At 38.9% G+C, this 21,671-nt stretch overlaps 1 protein-coding gene across 4 annotated transcripts in view; it reads left to right on the top strand.

Moving 5' to 3' along the window:
• The first annotated feature begins 1,464 nt into the window (after positions 1 to 1,464).
• Positions 1,465 to 21,671, top strand: part of Tbc1d30 (TBC1 domain family member 30) — an 80,093-nt gene continuing 59,886 nt past the window's right edge. Inside the window, exons 1-2 of one of the 4 annotated variants that reach the window (XM_063255073.1) lie at positions 1,465 to 1,990; positions 5,586 to 5,750. In XM_063255073.1, coding sequence (XP_063111143.1) covers positions 1,684 to 1,990; positions 5,586 to 5,750 — 472 coding nt within the window. In that variant the 5' untranslated portion in view covers positions 1,465 to 1,683. The remainder of the gene's footprint in view (positions 1,991 to 5,585; positions 5,751 to 21,671) is intronic. The other 3 variants (XM_063255074.1, XM_063255072.1, XM_063255075.1) reach the window with 3 other exon arrangements.

A 21,671-nucleotide genomic window follows, 5' to 3' on the forward strand; every position in this document is an offset into this window, starting at 1 on the left:
CTGTCTACAACACTAAAGACCCAGAACATTCAGCCAAGGCCTGGAACCCACAGCAATGTCCTGCATGAGTCCAGATGAAGACTCAGAGCTCGTGACAATGCCTCCCACAAATCCAACTGGAGGTCCAGAGCCTACAAGAAGGACTCATGCCAGTGTCTTTTATGGATCTGTGCTGGGAAGGCCAAAGGTCAGAGGTGGAAGCTAGAAAGTCCATGCCAGCGAGGTGAAGGAGCTGTGCTGGTAGATTGAGGATTCTACACTGGAGCTGAGAAGTCACGCTCATAATAATGACCAGGGCTGTACTGAAAAGCACCACAGCCATCCTCAGCGACACAGAGGCTCCAAGCTCCTCTGAGGATAAGAAGTTGAGTACGTGCCAGAAAGCCAGCATGATGAGTTTGTCCTGGAGTTTGAACAGTGCACGTCTTCCCCTCCTGGAGGCAGGAAGCAATGCTCGATGTAAGGACCAGAGCTTCCCCAAAGTGAACCACAGCCACTCTCACCAACAAGGTCTTGAGCTCCTTTGATGACAATGTTTGAACTCACACTGAAGAATCTAGTCATGATGAGCTCCTCCAGGAGAACCAACGGCTCAAACAGCAACACTTGGAGAAACCCACAAGGCCTTGCTCATGTTCTCCATGTCTGTATTTATGCTGGCAACTTTCTTCAGGTAGAACATCTGCGCTGGCGATTTAACTCCGTTGGTGTTAAGCTGGCCACCAGTTTTTAATCCATAACACCTCCTAACAAGAAATCAGCTCTAGCGCCCCTATAAGCCAATCACCTCCCAAAACCCCACCTCAGAATACATGATGCTTGGGATATAGCTAAACCATAATGTGGTTAAGTGAGGATTAAGTGGGACAACACATTAAATCACTAAAAATAGGACCTCACTTGCAAAACAGCGTGAAAAAATGTTCAGAATTGTAAGTCTACAAAAATATTTATGGAGAGGGCCTACCTTGAAATTCTTCTACTGAGACCTACATTGTAGATCTATCACTTGTGAACTTGATCTTGTCAGTAAAAGCTTCATAGGGTTAATATTTTGTTCAACTCACAAACCTTTATTAAACCCTCATTCTGGGTTAGGTCCTGTGTTGGGATTAGTGGGTTTTAATTCAGCACTTTTGTTTTTCATTGGAGAGAAAAGTTCACCGCCTTATTAAATGCCAGGTATTCTGAGTTTTAGAAAAGTTATTGTCAAAGCACTGAACTAGAACGGCCTCAGAGGCGCGCAGACCCTGCGGGAAGGTGAGCCGGGCTGGGCAAGGTGCCGGATTAGGAAGAAAGCGCTCCTGGCCTCGGCCTATTGGTTGGCGTTTAAAACCCTCCCTGGCATTATTTCTAGCTGAATAGGGCACAGAGTTGTCCTCTTTCCCTAGTTAAATCACGTGCTTCAAAGTGAAGGTGGTAGCCGCCGCCGAGCGCCCTCCCCCGCCTCCGGCTGCATCCTGGTCCGCCCGGCCACATCCTGCTCGTGGCCGCTGCGGCACAGAGCTCGGGGAGGTCGGTCCCCCGGCCGCAGGTGTCCGCAGGTGGCCAGCGGCGGTGTCCCCCGGCCGGAGCCCGGTGGGGCCGGGGGGAGGTCGGGGCGCGCCCCGCCGAGGGCTCCCCGCGGGGCCGAGGCCGCCCCTCCTCCCGGAACTGGCCGGCGCCGCGAGGCGCGCCCGGGCCATGGAGGTCCTTCCCGCGGGCGGCGGCGCTGGGCAGCCGGGCGCCCGGGACGCGGGGGAGCGCCAGGAGCAGCGGGAGCCCGGCGGGCGCGCGAGCCGCACGGTGTCCCTGGTCAGCGGGCTGCTGACCGAGCTGTACAGCTGCGCCGAGGAGGACGAGGCCGCGGGCCGCGGGCCGGGGGACACGCAGCGACACCGCGACAGCCTGGACAGCTCCACCGAGGCCTCGGGCCCCGACGCGCTCCTGGGCGGCCGGCCGGCGACGGGCCTCAGCCAGCGGCTGCAGGTGCAGCACCTGCGGCAGAAAGGTGAGGTCGGAGGGGCACCCTGGGCTCCGGTGCGCGCAGGGTGTAAACGCCCAGTCCCCCTGGATGTGACGCGGGTGCGCGCACTGCCCGCTGCTCTCGACTGCACTTAGATCGGATCCCCTCTCCAGGGCTGCTTCGCGCGTCAGTGGTTGGAATGGTTGGCTTTTCCTTTCCTCATCCCCAGGTGCGCCTGGAGCCCCGAGGGGAGAGGCGGTCGGGATTCCAGTTTCAGCTGACAGCTGTTACGAACCCTTTGAAGTTTTTTGTGGTTTCTGACACGTGTACTTGAGGTTCCCCATAGGAGGCTCGGAGAAAAGAGGCGATTCCTAGGGCTATTTTCTGTTTGCTTGTGTTTTTTTAATAGTCCTCCTTACCTTGCCACGCCACTGGATAGCGTTTGATGAGGCACGATGATTCGGTAATGCAATTTCGAGGCACAGCATATGAATTCCATTTCTGCTAGAGTTTAAGGTTTCAAGCAGCTCACTATGTGTTATGTTCTCTCTGTGGACTACTGGAGACTCTCCGAGCACTGGCTTCATTACAAAATTTATGTGCTGATAACTTCAGTATGTATGGAGACACTAAGATGAGAAAATAGCCTTGGCTTTCACCAGGGAGGGGCCGATTTGGTGTTTCTTTTGTTATCAAACTCTGAAGCTCATGTCCGGATTGAGATCTTTTTTTTCCCTCAACTATTCATAGCTTCTCTTTTAAACACTATCACAGTTATTACTTTTTTTGTATAGATAAAAACATGACCACAATTTAGAAAATTTAGTGAGGTATGGAAATAGAAGCTAATCCACAGTAACATTTCTTGGAAATAATGATCTTGTGCTAAATCACCAGGGGAGAGATGAAAAGAGGGTGTTGTACAATGGTCTCCTATCTTCTCATTGTAAAATCAGTCTAGCTGCTGATGGTAGCGGATGAGTAGGGAAAATAAATCTGTCTCCTTTTCCAGCCTATCTATGCAAACGGTTTTTAGCTTTATCTTTTGGCTTCCTGATGAAGATTTGTTTCTCCCAGGTGATTGTTGCAAGTGGCTTCTACCTTCCTCCTTCTGTGTAGGACTTTGACTGGAGTTGTGCCATTTCACTTTATACGGTTATTGGACTATTCTCATAGTGTGTGTTCATGCCAGAAGTTCCATAGGGTGACAGTTCTTTCAGACTCCAACAGAAGCAGTTCTAAAGAACTGATTTACTTTTCTTCAAAGGCTATTCACTTTTAATTACTGAGGGATTTGGAGGATTAGTAATTTCCTTTTCCAAGAGAAAAACTGGCAAGACAAAATTTAGAAAGAAGAGAATAGTGAAGCTTTGTAAGAGGGCTTTATATAAATGATCATTCTACTAATCATTGACAAGATCTATGAGTCCATTTTTGCCCCAGGCCCAGTTGCTAGCTGATCCTTTCTTTACTCCTAGTCAGCCCTAATAGAATGAACAAAATGCCATATTCTAATGGCACGGGATTTCTATTGTAAACATAACTAGGATGCTAAGATTAAAGAATCAGGTGATAGATACAGTTTTCTGCTTAAATAATATTGCTTATTAGGTGATTTTTTTCAATGTTGAGAGACCCCTCCCAATAACCACTCTGTGTTCAGCAAGAGTCTTATATAATACAGAAGACCTGTGTATTAATTCTTTTCACTGTTAAGAATTTTGCTGTAGCACTAATGTGGCACCTGTTTAGAAACTTAACATGTGTGGGTCCTTTGTTTAGGTGAGGTATAGAAATGATTTCTCGGGAAATCTGGGCCGGCAGTGTTTGCATGGTGAATAGGATGAACTTTGGAGTTGGATTTCTGGTTGATATCCTGCCACAATTCCTTATTAGCTGTGTGACTTTGCTATTTAATGTCCTTATGTCTCATTTTCTTATAAAGAGGGATAATACCACCTTCTTCAGAGGACTGTGATGAGAAACACATATGCTGTTTATGTGAACTGCTCAATGAATGTTAGAGTTTTTAAAAAGTAAGAAAAAAATACTTTTTTGAGACAAAATCTCATTATGTAGCTTAGCCTGGCCTTGAACTCACTGTGTTGCCCAGGCTGACCTCAAACTTACTATGTTCCTCCTACCTCAGCCTCCCAGTGCTGGGATTACAGGCTTGCATCACCATGCCTGGCTCTTAAAGATTATTATTATCATACACCTGGAATTCCTTAGAGAGTAAATTGGTCACTTTTTCAGATGACAATTTCAGTTAACACTGTGCAAGAGAATGTGGCTGGTATGGAGCATAAAAGATGTAGTAATCTTGTTTCTGCCCCTAGGACATTTATATCCTAGCAGATATTGCTGTGAGGACAGTTACACTCTCAAGTCTGAAAATTATGAGAATTACAGTCTGAATTCAGAGAATTACAGATTCATAGGCATTGTACCTTATGAGTTGTGGAAAACCACTGGCATTCAGTTAAGTTTTTATATCATCTCATACTGCTATGAATGATAGTTTGAAGAATGCAGACATTCTAATTTATCTGTTTAAAGGAAATGTATTTTCCACTACATATGAAAAAGAACTGAGCTTCCAAAATGAAGTATTATATGTAGTAATAAGACTATTGGGAGAACATAGACTTAAAGCAAAATCAGTATTGCATTTACCTACATTACAAAATGTGGTAAAATTATTTACTCTTAACTGGTAATTTACAAAGATGAATGCTTTAAAAATTATTAGCTGGGGTTGAGGATATAGCCCAGCAGCACAGCACTTGCCTGGCAAATACAGGTCCTGAGTTTGATTCCCAGTACAAAACAAATTATCAGCTAAGTTTATCATTAATGTAAAAGATTTTAAAAGATTCTTGTCTTGCAAACTGACCACTGGTGCACTTTAATAATGCAAGGTTTACAAGCCAGTTTTTAGGCAGTGAAAAGTAGTTGTGCAACAGAAGCTGGACACAGACAAATTAACTTTTGCTGACATGTTACAGATAGCACTAGGATTAAAACTTGTTTTACAGTATTTTACTCTAATTTGTCTTACAATATTTAGACAGGGAAAGGACTGAATGGATGACTTATTTGTTCAGAATGTATGAACTGAATACTTACATGTAATCTAAGGCAAAAGCCTTGTCTTAGTTACTTTTCTCTCCTTGTTGAGACAAAATACCTGACACCCAAAGTGAAGCAAGGAAAGGTTTATTTCTTACAGTTTTTGGAGGTTTCAGTCCGTACTCAGCTGGCTGCAAGGCAGGATGGCATGGCTGAGGGGCTGCCATTCATGGCCACCAGGAGCAGCAAGCTGGAACAGCATAAAAGAGGAAAGACACGCCTCCTTCCTGCCCTTACAGTGGATGCTGGCTCCACCCCCGGGGCAGATGCAGCGCTCACACCACCAATTCCAGTGCTAGACAACAAACCAGTCATGATCACCGGACTCAGCTGTGTCCATGATTGCATGAGGCTTGGGGTGGTGAGCATCTGAACACAAACTATAACAAGCCTAGAGTTGAGTGATTTAAACAGATGTTCTAGATATTTATCTTTTACTAGTGTCACATTGGGATTTTTATTCCTGTTGGGATATTTATTATTTTATTTTTCTTATCTTCACTGACAGACTCTGATGAGTTGAAGATGATCCTCCAAGAGCTGAAGTATAGAATTGGCATTCAGTCAGCAAAGTTACTCCGGCAGTTGAAGCAGAAAGATAGGCTTCTGCATAACATGCAGACCAACTGTGACATCGTGACTGCCTGCTTGCAGGCTGTGTCACAGAAGAGAAGTAAGTACTGGAGTGGGGTTAGTCCTTTTGCCACATTTCACTGTAATGCCAGTGGAGCCATCAATAGACAGTGTGTTTTGAATATTTTGAAAAGTTCTGTAGGAAGCTCATACCCTCATAACTAAGAACAACTCAGACAGCTTCCTGTTTTTTCAGTTAAAACAAACACTTAATTTTTAATATTACAATCTTTGTTTGGTTACCCTACCTTTAAGGGAGTGCTTCCTTTTGACAATGGTTATTTTTGCTTCATGCTAAATAGTAACTAAATTGTTTCTTTTTAAAGCAGCACTGAAAATATGTAATCTAAAGGATTAAGATATAATCTTAATCTCTATGTTGCTCTAATAAGTGAAGTAACCAATTGACCTGAAGGAGTCTTTTGTAATAGAATCTTGTAACTTTCTGTGAAACTTGAAAAGGGCAAAATATTTTAACAGTGAAAGCTGTCTCTTGGGCAATCCACTTATAATTAAGAGCTGCATGATTTGTATATTGAGTAAAAAATAGTTAAATTATTCATCTCAAAGACTAGATATAAAAACTTGTGACTTAATTTTTATAATTCTCCATGCAACAGTTTTGAGTTTTATTCTGCTAACATTTCCTTATTTCTGTTTTGCATTCTTTATTAACACGCAGCACGGCAGATCAGTGTGTTCAGGTATGGTAAATGTAGGCACAAGTGATATGTTTTGATAAAATGCCTGTGGTGGCTTTTCAAGTGCATGCAAAAGTTGCCCTTTATTATTCCTTTACTCTCATATGAAAATTAATACATTCTATAGCTTTAAAATATTGCAAGTTAAGATGTGTTTGTTTTCATGAAAGAATTTTCAGGGCTTGATTAGTTTCAGATAATAAGATTAATGTCTTAAGTACTGTATTGTTCTAATGTTTGTTCTTTTTTTTAATCAGTACTGGGAACTCACGACCAGTAAGACAGGCGCTTATGCCACTGAGCTAAATTCCCAGCCCCCTATTCTAATGTTTATCATTAAAAGAAAAGTGTCTTTTGCTCTTCTTTTATTATACTACTATTTGGCATTCTCAAAATTTTATTTTATGCTTTTAAATAAAGGAAGTGTTGCATAATGTTTACTAGAATGCAACTGATTATCAATAATATTATTGTTATTGTCTATACCAAGCAGGAATGTGGTAGATTAAACTGTCTGTGAATAGGGTGTTCTTCGGAGTCAGGCACTTGTCTGACATAGCTAGAGAAAGAAGTGCATGTGTGTGTGTATATGTTTACATGCAAATTTACATCTACCTATAAAAGTGTGCTACATGTATTTGATAGTTTTTCATAGATTCTGATTGATTCAGACATCAAGTGAGAATCATTTTTTCCTTCTATCATGAAATTCTTTGATGTTGATTTTTCTCCTTCAAATATATTCTGTACTGCTATTATTATTGTTTGTACCTGCAGTTAAAAGCACAAAATAGTAAATGCATGGAGTTTTGATGTGTGAGAAAGTTTATAAGAGAGGATTGAGCAGGAATTGGAAGACAGAGGGGAATATCAGGCATTCATGTGATCATGGATCACTAGATTTTATTGGTGGCCAGTAGGGACTGACAATCATTTAGAGTTAAATTTTCTTGATTGATGAGAGGACCGGCATTTATGTCTTTTTATACAATTATTTCCAGAAGTGCTCAGTTTCACTGAGTTTGTAAAGTAGATTTCTTATGTATTTTAGGATTTGTCTCCAATTCCAGCCAGGGTTTTACATTTCAGAGTCTAGAAGATTGTCTTCTTAAGAGGTGAATTCTCACCTTGGTGATGTGATTGTATTAAATTGAACAGTTGTTAATGAACAACTACATGAGAATTATTATTCTCATGTAGTAGTGTACTGTGATATAGATGGCATCAAAAGTTTGTTATTTATCCAATTTAGAACTCTGGAGATTAGATGTCTTGTCCCTAAATGCCTGATTTTACTAGCTGCATATTTTGCTTTTTTCCTTAAAGTCAATTAATACTTTTAAAATATATAGAGAGTTCTAAAAAATTGAAACTTTATTCTAACACTTAATAACTGGCCTTTCCTTTTAGTAGTGGTTGGCCATGATGTATTCAAATAGAACATGTGGAGTTGTTTGTATTTAATATTAAAAAACCAAGATAATCTCTATTTCTCCTTCCATATGAATTTGATGCTCATAAATTCTTTGCTTAAGTGACTTTTGCCCTTCCATCATATGCAATAAAATCAGTGTCTTAAGGATTTTATTAAAATGGGTTTTTTATTAATATACCAGAGGGAATATGATAATTTTGAAGTAAGAAATCATAAATGTGGGTTATGAATCAAATGACTAAATCATTTTTATTTCTAACACAAATGATATAACTGCTTAGACTTTATGGGTTCTTACACCAAGCCTTCTGGTAGTATCTCTTTGCTTTAAAACTAGGGTAGGGCTGGGTGTGGTGGCACATTCTTGTCATCCTGCAGCATTCTGGGTGGCTGAGATAGGGGGATAGAAAGTTCAGCCCCAACCTGGGCAACTGTTGCAGTAACACAGGACACATAATTTATAGAATTATTTTATAGTGGTCACCCAAGGAGTCAAACACAAAAAAGTGCGGGAAATCTGTCCACATACTAAAGACTCAAAGAATCCACCTGAAGGCCTGGATCTCACAGCAGTGTCTTGCATGAGTCCTGCTGAAGACCTGAAGCCCATAACAGTGCTCCCACAAGTCCACCTGGAGGGCAGAGCCCATAACAGTATCTTATGCAAGTCTGTTTCATAGATCTGTACTGGGAAGGCCCAAAGGTCAGTAGTGGAAGCAGGATGAAAGATCTGTGCCATGAGGCCAAGGTATCTATATTGGAGTGAGGAAGTCATGCTTAAAGTCAGGACCAGAGGCCGGGAATTTAGCTCACTGGCTCAAATGCTTGCCTGATAAGTGCAAGGTTGTGAGTTTCATTCCTGGTACAAAAAAAAAGGACCAAAGCTCCCCTGAAAAGTACCACAGCCATCCTCAGCAACAACAAAGTCCTAAGCCTCCTCTGATGATAACAGCTGGGTTCATATCACAAAGCCAGCATGAAAACTTCTCCCGGAGACTGAACAGCGTACCATCTTCCCCTCTGGGGCCAGGAAGTGATGTTCCAAGTGAGGACCAGAACTCTCCAATGAACCACAGCCATTCTCAGCAACAAGGTCCCAAGCTCCTCTGATGATGAGAGCAGCCAAGTTCATATCTGGAAAGAAGCTCCACAAGCTCCTCCAGAAGAGCTAATGACAACAGGAGAACCAACACCACCACTGCTTTCCTTCCAGTTGACCTTCTCACGTTGTTAGCATCAATCCTCAGGTGGGTCATCTGCGCCCAGCACCACACTGATTCAGTTCAGCTGGGTGTTACAAGTTGCCCACCAGTTGTCAGTCCACCGCAGCAACTTAGTGACTTAGCTAGTTCCTGCCTCAAAATAAAATAAAAAAAGGGCTAGGTATTTAGCATGATATAAAGGCCCTGGGTTTAATCCCTAGTACTTCAAAAACCAAAACCAAAACCAAACAAAAACAAAACTGAGGTGAGACTAAGAAAAGGAGGATGTGTTTGTCTTATGGAAGAGTATATTTCTCTATTCATTTAAGAGTAATTGTTGAATAAGAATAGCAGCAGCTGTTACAATTTATTGAGTACATGCTTTAAGTCAAATTATTGCTTTCTTTTCTCAGTAATTCCCAAAACATGTATCTCTAGGTACATTTTATTAAAACATTGAGATTCAGAAAGGTTAAGTAAACTGTCAAAAATTATACAGTCAATAAGAGACTGAGAAGGAATATAAGTAGAGTCTCAAAAATCCATCCCTTTCACTATAAACTATGACATAAAAGGTTCTAATTTTTTAAATAATTGTGTTATTCTGTAATATTACTGGCATATTACTGAGCAATTAAGAAATTGATAACATGCAAAGGATAAAATAGAGTTTCAGGTTTATTAGAATGGGCTGCTTTCACATAGTTTGCATATAAAATTACTTTTATGTAATATAATTTTATTTTTACTTAGCTAGATGTACTTCATTTACTTTATCTTTACTTGGCTAAATGGATTATATTGAACAACTGTATATTGAACACACTGAACAAGGTGTGTGGCAAAATCCACCCAAAGGATTCAAGACAATGAAAAGAAAGAAGGAATATTTGGTTAGGAGATTGATTTTGATGTTAAGAGTTTTGCTTAACCTGTTTTTCCTGAAAGCAGAGAAATACCATATTAATTATTAACATTATGTAGTTTTATAGTTTTCTGCTTTGGTATAGTAAATATTTAAGTTGTATTGATTGAGTTTGTAAAATGATATTATGCCACATGTGTTTAAAACCTAGTTGCCTCTTGAAAATTGGAATAAGAGAAACTATGAACAAAATATAAATATACATAAAACATTATCTTCATTTTAGTCTTGCCAATAGATGCAGTGGTTGTAGACAGTTTACAACTTCATTTTATTAATGTGTACATTTTGGCATACTGAATCTGTTATAAATGCATTTCCAAGACTAGTACCTTGTCAGATAGGTGGTAATCTGTGCTTCTTTGTGCCTTTGGTGACTCTGAAAGTCAACAGTTTCTACTAACAAAGAATTACCTATGTATTTTTAAATTATAAAATATATCCAACTAGCAATTCCATTCCTAGGTATCTACTCAAGGGAACTGAAGACATGTCTTTACAAACATATGTATTAAAATGTTCACAGCAGTATCATTCATAATAGCCAAAAAGTGCAAACAAATCAAATACCTATAAATGGATGTCTTGGTTACTTTTTGCTCATTGCTGGGACAAAATACCCAATACTAACGATGAAGGAAGGAGAAGTTTATTTAGCTTACAGTTTGTGGAGGTTTCAGTCCATCGTCACCTGGCTCCACGGCAGCATGGCATGGCACAGGGATAATACTTCAAGACTGCAGAAGGCAGCAAAGCAACAAGAATAAAAGCAGGTAGAACAAGCCTCTTTTTGTTCCTTGTATTGTAAGCAGGCTAACCCCCCTCCTCAGGGCAGATATAGAAATTACAGCATCTTGTGCCCTCCTTTTATAGGCTGAGGATATTTATAAAATAGGGATCCTGGCTCCCTGCTGAATCTCTTAGTCTAAATGTCTCAAGTTGCCACAATGTATCAACCATAACAATGGGTCAGTGGCTAAATTGATAAACAAAATATGGTATTATTCACACAGCAAAATTATATTTTGCCATAAAAAAGAATGAAATACTGATTCATGTGGCAACCTGGATAAAAACTGAAAATACTGTAAGTGAAAAAAGACACACAAATCTATATACTGTTATGATTCTATCTGAAATGTCCAGAGCAGGCAAAGCCATAGTGGCAGAAAACATATTACTAGTTCCCAGGAATGGGGAGTGATTGCTAATGTATGGGTTTCAGATTATGCTTGAATCATATAGTGGTGATGCTTTGAACACCATCACTAGCATGTACAGTTACAAGGGTTGAATTTTATCCTTTGAATTACATTTTAATAAACAATGTTAAAATCACAGCATACAAGAACTTTGAAAAACACAGAAATGTAAAAAGAGAAATCATTTTCTAAAGACAACTCTTTCATATTATAGAACATTCAAGTTTTTACATGCAGTGTTTCAAAAGTCACTGTGGTTTATAACATTTCTGTATCTTTTTCATGTAACATATCATAAGCTGGTTTCATTGGTACATATTACTTGTTAAGCATAACTTTTTTTTTTTTGTTTGTTTTTTTTTGTCTTTTTACTTTTAATCGGTACCGGGGACCGAACTCACGACTATCTGCTTGCAAGGCAGGTGCTTATGCCGCTGAGCTAAATCCCCAGCCCCTTGTTAAGCATAACTTTTAATGAGCAAACTAAAAATTTAGTTATTTTCTCAGTATATCATTTTGTTTTGTTACAACTTTGTAATAGTGAAGAATTTTCTTACATCTGAATGATTGTGCCTTCAGGGATAGGGAATTCTTACCTTTGCTTTCCTCTATTGCACAACACCATAACTGACCAGCAGCAGCTCCAATTCTGCAATCCTATGGAAAGAACAGATTTCTTTTACCTTAGTTCCAGAAAAGTTCTGTAATTCACTTTCCTCATCCATCTTGAATCCTATGCTCTCTAGGAATCAATAAATAACTCTTATTCAAGGAGCTAACGAATACTAGAGAAGCATCAGGGAAAAGAAGGAACAGGTTAATTTCAAGTTGCATTGATATTGGTATTGACAGTCTTTTAAGTTTTAATGATTGAGTATATGATGGCTGTGGGATTTTTGTTTTTGTTTTGCTCATGTGATTCAGTACCTCTTTGTATGTTTGTTGGTTGTTCCAGTATCCATTTTTTTGAATGCCTATACAAGCCCTTTTTGTCAATTTTCCTACTGGATTTCTTTTTCTTATACATTTGTCAACGTTTTTATTCTAGATTTGAAACTTTGATGAATATATATGTGATATGTAGTTTCTTTTTTTTTTTTTTACCAGTACCAGGGATCAAACTCACAACTGCCTGCTTACAAGGCAGGTGCTTATGCCGCTGAGCTAAATCCCCAGCCCCTATGGATATATATGTGTTGCAAATATTTCTTTTGATTTTTTTTGCCTGGCCTCTATAATGTCTAATAGCAGTAGTGATAATGGGGTAGGAATCTTTTAATGTTCAACTGCAAAAGTAAAGTTTTGTAAATCAAGTATAATGCATGCTGAAAGTTTTCTGTGTGATGCTTACCAAATGAAGGAAATTCTTTTATTGAGTTTGCAAATATGGGGAACTTTGTTACATACTTTATGTGCTGTGTTCAAATGATATGTCAAATTTTATAAATTCTGAATGTTAAAGCAATATTATAATCTTAGAAAAATATTGATGAGGTTCTAATATATTTTTTGTATATAAGTTGGCTGGGTCCAATTTGCTAACATTTTGGTTATGATTTTTGCATCTATATATATTCATGAGTGATATTAGCTTATAATTCTCATTTTCCTAACTGTTCTTGTTAGTTTTTGGAAACTTTATAAAAAAGTTACAGCATATTCCTTCCTTTTACCTTTTCTGAAAGACACTGTATAAGAATATTAATTCTCTTATAAATATGTAATAGAATTTATTGCCAAACACACTTGGTCTTGGAATTTTCTTTAAAGTAAAGTCTTTTGGACTCAAGTTTTAAAATAATTTAGGATTATTTGCATTTTATAGTTCTTGTATCAGGCTTTGTCATTGCATAAAATTTTTTCGCATAAACAATTATTAAGAATATTGTTAAAAAATATTGTTTGAGGTATAGCTCAGTGGTAGAGCACAATTCTCCACATTTTTTTGTTTCTGGTTCCTTCAATGTTTCAAGATGTCAAAGCAATTTGATTCATTTAAACATAAAGTCACTTGCTACTTGATATTTTATTGGTATCATCATAATGAAGAGTATTTAACAACTTGCACTTTTATATTCAGGAATAAAAGTCCATGAATATGGATATTTCTTTGTCAAGCTTGAGTAACAACTATTATTGGTACATTGAAAGTCCCCTGCATGCTTCTCCTTGGCTGAAATCTCTCTTCTCCTCTACCTCTGTGTTAACAATAACCACCTTGCTTTTCTTTATACATTTTCCCCTGGTATTTTCTTTATACTTTCTCCATTCGCAAGCAATATATGGTTCTAAAAACTGAATAGCAAGCCCAAGCCTGGTTGTGTAGGAAAAAGTAATATTGTTACTAGATAAAAACTCCCAGAAGGTAAACTCCAGTCTTTGGGTCCTGGTCTGGTGTTGGGTTCTCTTGAGAATTCAGAAGACTCTTTCTGGGAGAGTCAGAGGGCCTGGTTATAAATGAATCCTGTGACATCGGTCAGGTGATTCTTTGTACCAGTTGCTGAATAATCAGATAGATTAGGAAGTAGTCTGCTTTTTATTTTTGATTCACAGCTCATGATGGCCTTGTTCCTGCTCTTAGAAGTAGGTCAAAGTACAACATTTCCGGGGTATGGAGGGAGGAGCAAGCATATTATTAACACATTGTGAGATAAAGAAGTATAGATGGGAACTGAACCGGTCTCTGGGAGCCTTAAGTTAGAAGAGTGGTCCAATAGCAGGAGCGATCTTTGTTGACTGTCCTCTGCATAACTGTTCCCCCGAGCCGAGCTGCTCCAATCTGACCAGCTGTGGACTATCTGGCAAGCACTGGATAATCTATGATTTTCCATCACTCTCACGAGGCTCTTCCGTCTTTCTCCTCTGTTGGACCTCTTGTTTCCTGTATCTCCTGTTTCTTCTTCCTTGGTTTTTCTTCAGTTGCTCATATCGCATTGGGAGTAAGCTTAAGAGTAGTTTTGGGAACTGTTCGTGTATGGAAATATCTTTATTATATCTGAATTGGCCAGTTGTATACTTGCTTTACTGCCTTCTCACTTCTCTTGAGATCAAGCCTTTCTGAATCCTGAACCTTTGTACTGAATTACTTTTTCCTCGAAAGCTTGGGGAATCTTTTGTTTTATTTTGTTTTTTTGAGACAGGGTCTTGCTTTGTAGTTCAGGCTGGCCTGGAACTCACTTGTGTATCGCAGGCTGGCTTCAAACTCACAGTGGCCCTCCTGCCTCAGCCTTCTGAGTCCTGGGATTACAGGGGCCACCATGCCCAGCTCTTCATTCTTGAAACTCATAGTTATGTTGCTTGGTGTAGGTCTCTTGGCACCGATTTAGGGAATTTTCACCAGGTCTAGCCAAGTTCTTTCAACCAATCAGGTGACTATAGGTTTCAGTTTAGAAATTTTCTGTGAATTACCTTTCTTTTTTGGATTTAAAAAAGTTTTTTATTTTAAAGAGAATACAGCAAAACAATAAAATGGAAGCAAACAAAACAATGAGAACAATATTTGATTTTCAAAAACAAGACAGAAGGAAATCCCCATAGTTGCTGTGTTTCATGTTGTTATCCTCTCTATAGATGCTCAGACTACTGGCTTTAGGCCTGCAAAGTCAGTGAAACAATTTAAGTGTTTTTTTTTTTTAACTTCATTAACTATCTTCTCAGCCTGTGTTCTTCTAAATCAGCTGGTTGCTTATGATGGGGGAGACTCTTTTGGTCTCCGAGCCCATGTAACAGCTGGCTCACAGGAGAGATTTGGCTTGTTCTCCTTGCAGCTCACATGTCTTCTGCAGGCTCATGGGAGGGGACTGGATTCTAGGTTCTCTCCCAGCTCACATCTGTGACTTACTTTTTTTGATGGTTTTCCTTTATCTCCCCCACCCCCACCCCCACCCTGGGATTCTATTGTTTGGTAGTTGAAATGTCTGGATGAGTTCTATGATGTTCTTATTTCCCATATGTTTTCTTTGTGTTTAACTTTCTCAGAGACTACCTCTAACTTACTCCCCAAACTTGTATTGAGAACTCTTTTTGGCATTGCTATTTGAATGTTGGTTTTATATGGCACCCTGTTCTTGCAATCAGTCATTTTAGAGGAGGTAACTTGTTCAGAAGGAAAGAAATTTTATTGTTGTATTTGAGCCTTTTCTCAGAGATTTGATAATCCTTAGTTAGCTGTTCAGATTAAATTTGGGACTCTAAATTAGAAACTTGAATGTTAAGCTCCCTGATAGGTTTTATTGACTTTGAGCCTCTTTCAAGTTACTCTGAGTAGACCCCAAATCAGGACATTCACTTCCTCCTATAGGGCTGATTAGAGTCCCCAGGCAGTTCTTCTGATCTCCTTTCTAGGTCTGGCTGCTGGCATTCTTGGAGCTGAGTAGAATGAAAAAAGCTGGGAATCTATGTATTTAGCATTCAGTATATGTATGATGATTATGTCCCATCTTAGGTAACATTCTCTGAGGATATAGAGGAAAAACAAACTTAGTTTCTTGTCCTGTATGCTCACAGAACAGATGAACTCTGTGACACCCAAAAGTATGGAATTTCTCCACACTAGGAAGCAGTCAGTTCTGAGGTGGACACCAAGTGGGTATCCTGTAATTCAGTTCAATTCTGACGTCTCTACCTGGGGATGGTTTAATTAATTTTCTAGAGCAGCTCACAGAACTCAGGGAAACACATTTTCCTATTTAAAAGAAATTACAAAGGATATAGATGAAGATATGCCTAGGTCGAAGCATATGGGAAAAAGTGGAGCTTCCATGACCTCTATGGCCACATTTCCCTTTAGGAACTGCCACACATTTAGTTACACTGAAGCTCTTTGGACTTTGTCCTTTTTTGGGGAAAGTTTATTGAAGTGTGGACAACCATGTAGAAAGGTGCTTGGACCAAAAGGGTATGACTGAATGCTAGCATTCTGAAGAGAGAAACCCAGAAGGGCCTGTCTATTTAGATTCTTCTTGGAGGAGGAGACCAAGATGGTGGAGTGATGAGCAGCAGAGAAAACAGTCTCTGTGAGTTGCAATCCAGACATTGGAATATAACATCAAGGAAGACAAGAAGGAGAGAAGTGGGTCCACTGGACCCAGGAAGAATCTAAAGTGCAAATCGAAGCCCATGGAGAGAGTGAAGAGAAAAACTTCACTGAAGAAGGAAGTAGCCAGCAGCACCTTCACCTAGAATCAGAACTCACTGAGGAGCTGTTTGAACCTGTGAATGCATGGTGACAGTGATGGTGACAGTGACAGCTGGTGACCCTGGAAACCTCTGCAGAGAGATGTGGCAGTGGAGGGGAGCCACGAATGTGAAGAACTGCACTGACTACTGATGAGTGTAGAGGACTTAGTCCTCTTGTGGGAGAGAGAGATTGGCCAACAGCCATCTTAAAGACGGGCCAGCTGAGCTCAAAATCCAGAACTGCTGGCTCCATCCAGCAGCTCCCAGCTGGGCTCAGACCCACAGAATTGCTCAGGTGGCAGTGAGCCCAATATGTCTGGTTTTGGGTCAGGCCTGCTGAGATTATCCACTATCCCACCAAAAAGCTACTGCTGGCTTGCTGGGAGAGATCACCACAATTTGATATTCTTACCTCCACAGGTTGTTTACTAGTGAAATTAGAGAGAATCCTGGAAGTAGACTATTTTTTTTCTTTCTCCTTCATTATTTTTATATGAGTGTTAAGGTGGTTCCTAGCCTCTGTGGTTGTGATTCTGTTCTGTTCTTCCTTTTATCTCTTCCATTTCTCTTTTCCTTCTGTCTTCTGCACCAGTTTTTCAAAATTGGCACGATCTCCCTTTGTTCTCCAACCTTACTTCTAATCTCTTCCTCTTCTTCCACTTCTCTATGTTTTGTTTAATCCATTTTAAATTTTTACCTCCAAGGGCAAAATTGACACATTAAGGATTTATATACTGCATATAATTTTCTGGTTTGTTTTATATTTTTTATATATAATCACAAATCTAGCTTATATGGTTAAAAGTTGCAGATTAAAGATTAGCTCAGTTTGTTGTTTTATAGGCTGTGTTTGATGCTATTAGTACCACGATAGCTAAAATTGACATAATTGTTCTAAATAGCTGTTGGTCCTGGTATTCCATGACTGAAATTGACTGAGGGTCACAAAAAATACTGTGGTGCAGTTCCAAAAACCAGGGGCTAGGCCAAACAAGCAAGAACTTCTCATCTCCAACAAACTGAAGAGGTAGATCTTCCAGAAGGCTCAGAACCCAAAAACCAGCTACCTGGAAGATACCTCAGGGAAGTATCATCACCTAACAGTTCAAAACACTGGCAATAAAGCAACCCATTATAGGCACCTTACAATTTACAACTACAACTTACAAGCATCGTCCTAGGAATTAAGCTAAAAAAGAGAGCAAGAAAATGAGAGGACACTTAAGCAAAATGCAGCCCCAAACATCTAGTTCACCAAAGGCAAATCCAGAGGGCAATGAGGCGGCACAGTCCAAGAGTCCTCACCAGACCTCTCTGAAATGATAACAGCAAAGCAATTGAATGAGGCTCTGGAAAAAATGAAATCAGAAATAATCTCTCAGATAACTACAGAGATTACCAAAATACACACCATGCTTAGTGATGTTAGAGCAGACACAGACAGAATAATAGATTCTTCTTGGCCTGTCTGTACAGCATTCCTTTCTCCTAGGTATGGATGGGGTGCGATGCTGCCAGGATTTGGGGAGGGGGGCTTGTGAGCTATACCAGACAATGTAGGTCAGAAATTCCTTATGGCCAACTCTAAGACAGAAAGATGGGAGAAAGATAAGAATATACTTTCTAGTTTCTATGGTCTTCCTTGGGGAGAAAAAAGAAGCTATTGAAAACAGAACAGGAAAAGGTCAGGGAGAGGAAAAACAGATTGATTTTGCTTTCTGAAGCTGCTTCTGGGATTTTGCTTTCTGAGGCCTAAAATTTCCATACATACAAATAAAGTCTTTCATCTTGACTGCTCTGAAACTTGTTATAGAACTGCTTCAGAAGCCAAGGACAAAAGACCAAACACTTTAACCTTATTGTTCTAGTCATTAAGAAGTAAGAAGTAAGAAGGTGGTGGTTGTGAGCCAGAATCTGTGGATAAAAACCAAAACATCTATTTTATAATGGCACAGTACTCATCTTCAGCTGCTGGTCCAAGGATTTGCAATGATGGGAGTGGTGCCCAGACTCAAGAAACAGAAAAGGGGAACTAGGCGTCCAACTACTCAACAGCTTTCTCACAGTTCTCCTTAGTGAGCTTCCTGGAGAAGAGTTGCCAGCCCTGAGTCTTTGGTGGAACATGTGATACAACAGGACGGATTGCAACTTCCCTCAGGCAGCTTGAGATTTGGGTTTCTGGGATCAGCTAAGTGCAGAACCCATTGCTGTTTCTGCTACTTTTTTTCCCCCCTAGTCCTTGCTGGTTATGGGCTTTTGTTTTTTAAAAACTCTTTACTGCATTTTTAGTGTGCCTTTGCTGGGGACCAAAGTTAGGTGCATTTTTCTCCATTGCACAGATGCATTTGTTCTTTATTCTTTTTTTGAAGCATAATATGATTTACTTATTTTATTTATTTATTTATTTTGGTATCAGGGATCAAACTCATGACCTTGTGCTTGCCAGGCAGATACTTATGCCACTGAGCTAAATCCCCAGCCCTATTTATTCCTTTTTCATAAATTCATTTATTTTGACAGATGAAAAGAAGTTAAAATTTAGATTAAGATAGACTTGCCTTAAATGTAGAATTTGGTTACAGAATTGTGAATTTCATCACAAATCTGTCAATACCGATAACAATTTTAGGTATGTTTTTGACATATAATTAGCAGCTTGATTTACCCTGAAACCACTGAGTAAGACTATGACTAGATGAAAAAATATTTTTTTCTTTTGAGACAGAGTCTTGTTTGTGTAGTTCGGCTTGGCCTTGAACTCACTATGTAGCCCAGGCTGACCTCAAACTCATAGTGATCGTCTTGCCTTAGCCAACCCAGTGCTGGTATTACGGGTGTATACCCAGCATAGATGAAACAGACTGACTAAAACTTTTACAATATATTATATACAGTCTGAAGAGAAATCAGAGTCTAAAAAATGTTTTACAATGTATTTTAGCAATAGTTTCCTGCAGGGGAGGGGGAACTTGAGTGTCTTATAGCTGTTATTTTCTCCTTTCATCATAATAAATTTACAGATATGCCACAGACTTACATAATATCAGAGTTCTTGCTCTGGTGGTGAGGATGGAACTCTGCGCCTTGTGCGTTGTTAGCCAAGCACTGTACCGCTGAGCTACATCCAGCTTTAATATGAGCTTTCAGCCTCTAACTGTTGCAGTTAGTGAGACTTTGATTCATACAAAAGGAACTGATTTTAGAAAAAATTGTGAATATCAGCCCAGGCGATGTAGGGTTAATAGATCATTTTAAAAATGATTTCTATTTACCCACAAACTTGGTTGAGCACTATGAAGAATGACAGTGGGAAAGCATTGCACTGGTTGGTGACTCAGCCAGTTCTGACTGGCTTGGTGCCCTCGTTGTCAGTTACAGCCAGCAGGGGGAGCTCTTTCTCTTAAGCTTTTAAAAAATTTTTAATTTTTTATTTTGTGGAAAAAAGATAAATCAGTATAGGCAATCACTTTGAAGGCAATAAGATTTACTATGATAGCCATTATGGTTTGACTATTATCTTCTTTTGAAGTCCTGTAAGGTCTCCAATGTTTAGGTTTTGTTCTGTACGATTTTGTTCAATTCTATTATACCTGATGATATAAGCAACTCGTTTCAGGATAGCAAGAGGCATAATGGTGACCATTGTTGATCACCTAGTATTGTGTTTTTACATCATGTACTATGTCCATCCTTCTGTTCTAACTGACTGTTTTGCTTTGTCACATTTGGTTTTTTTCTCTTAAAAAAAAAAGTAATAAGAACTGTGGGAATAATAAAACCTAAAATGTGTAAATGTTATTGTAAAAAAGAGAGGAAAAGAAAGTGATCTAAAGGATATAACTGCATATGTATTTAAGTGTGTAAGATAGAAAACCATACTACTAAGTTTTTGTTGGATTGCTGAACAGAACTGTTTGCAATCTCACTGTTTGAATGTCCACTTTGCATGCTTTAATTTTGTAATTTGAACAACTATTTCTAAGATGACAATATGTAATTTATTAACTAGTGACTTCCTACTGTTTATTTTTTTCTGAAATTCTGTATAACTTGTATCCTTTTTTGTTTTTTTTTTCTTTTTCTCCTTAAATAAAATTTTAAAAAAATGATGACCATAATAAAATATATGCTTAGTGATTTTAGAACAAATACAGATTTAAAAAATAGAGGAGTTTAGGAAAATGATGGAAATCATGAATGCCCAACATAGGAAAGAAATGGAATCCCTAAGACAGATTCAAAGAGATATCCAGGAGATTAGAAATTCCATTGAAAGTATATGCAGCAGAATAAGCCAATGAGAACAGAGAATTTAGACATAGAAGACAGAGTTTTGATTAGCAATCATGGAAAGAAGGATCTCTTAAAAATAGTAAGGGGCCATGAGAAATCAATCCTGCAGCTGCTAGATGATGCAGAGAAGAATAACATAAGATTGACTGGAGTCAATGAAAAAAGCAGAAGATAGCACAAGTGATGTAAAACAACCTATTCACAGAAGTCATAAAAGTTAACTTCCCTGACAGAGAAAAAGAACTTGACATACAGATACAGGAGGCATATAGAACTCCAATTAGCCATGATTTTAAAAAAAATGCAAAAAACAAAACCAAAAAACTATACCAAGTCATACAATAGTCAAGATCTCAGAAATTCAACATAAGAATGGAATATTAAAAGCTGGTGGAGTAAAGAAACAAATCACCTATAAAGAAAAAGCCATTAGAATCACAGCAGACTTCTCAACACAAGTCCTCAAGTCAAAGAGAGCTTTAAGTATTTAAAGCCCTAAAACAAAATAACTTTCAATCTAGGTTGATATACCTCACAAAACTGTCTTTCAACATTGATGGAGAAATAAGATACTTTCATGGCAAAGAACATCTGAAGAAATTCGTGAGCATCAAACCAGTACTCCAAAATATTCTGAAGGACATTCTAGAATAAGATAACAAGGATTACAATTCCATGAACTCTAACAGAATGAGTCCAGTAGGTAAAGCAAACAGTTAAACAGAGGGAAAAAAGGAGAGCCCACAACAGGAAAATAACATGACAAGGATGTCATTACATATGAGTTATAACTGTCAATGTTAATCTCAATTCATCAATCAAAAGAAATAGATTAACAAAATGAATCAATAAGCAAGATGTAACAATGTGCTACATACAGAAACACACTTAATTAAAAAAGAAATTCATAGACCGAAAGCTAACAGATGGAAAACAATAGTCTATGTGAGAGGAACCCAGCAAAAAGCAGGAGTTAGCTACTTTATTTGCAGACAAAGTGGATTTCGAGCCAAGACCGATTAAGA

The sequence above is a fragment of the Cavia porcellus genome, unplaced genomic scaffold, assembly GCF_034190915.1.
Source record: "Cavia porcellus strain 051 isolate PalLab524CR breed Dunkin Hartley unplaced genomic scaffold, mCavPor4.1 scaffold_8, whole genome shotgun sequence".
In the NCBI taxonomy this organism is placed as follows: Eukaryota; Metazoa; Chordata; class Mammalia; order Rodentia; family Caviidae; genus Cavia; species Cavia porcellus.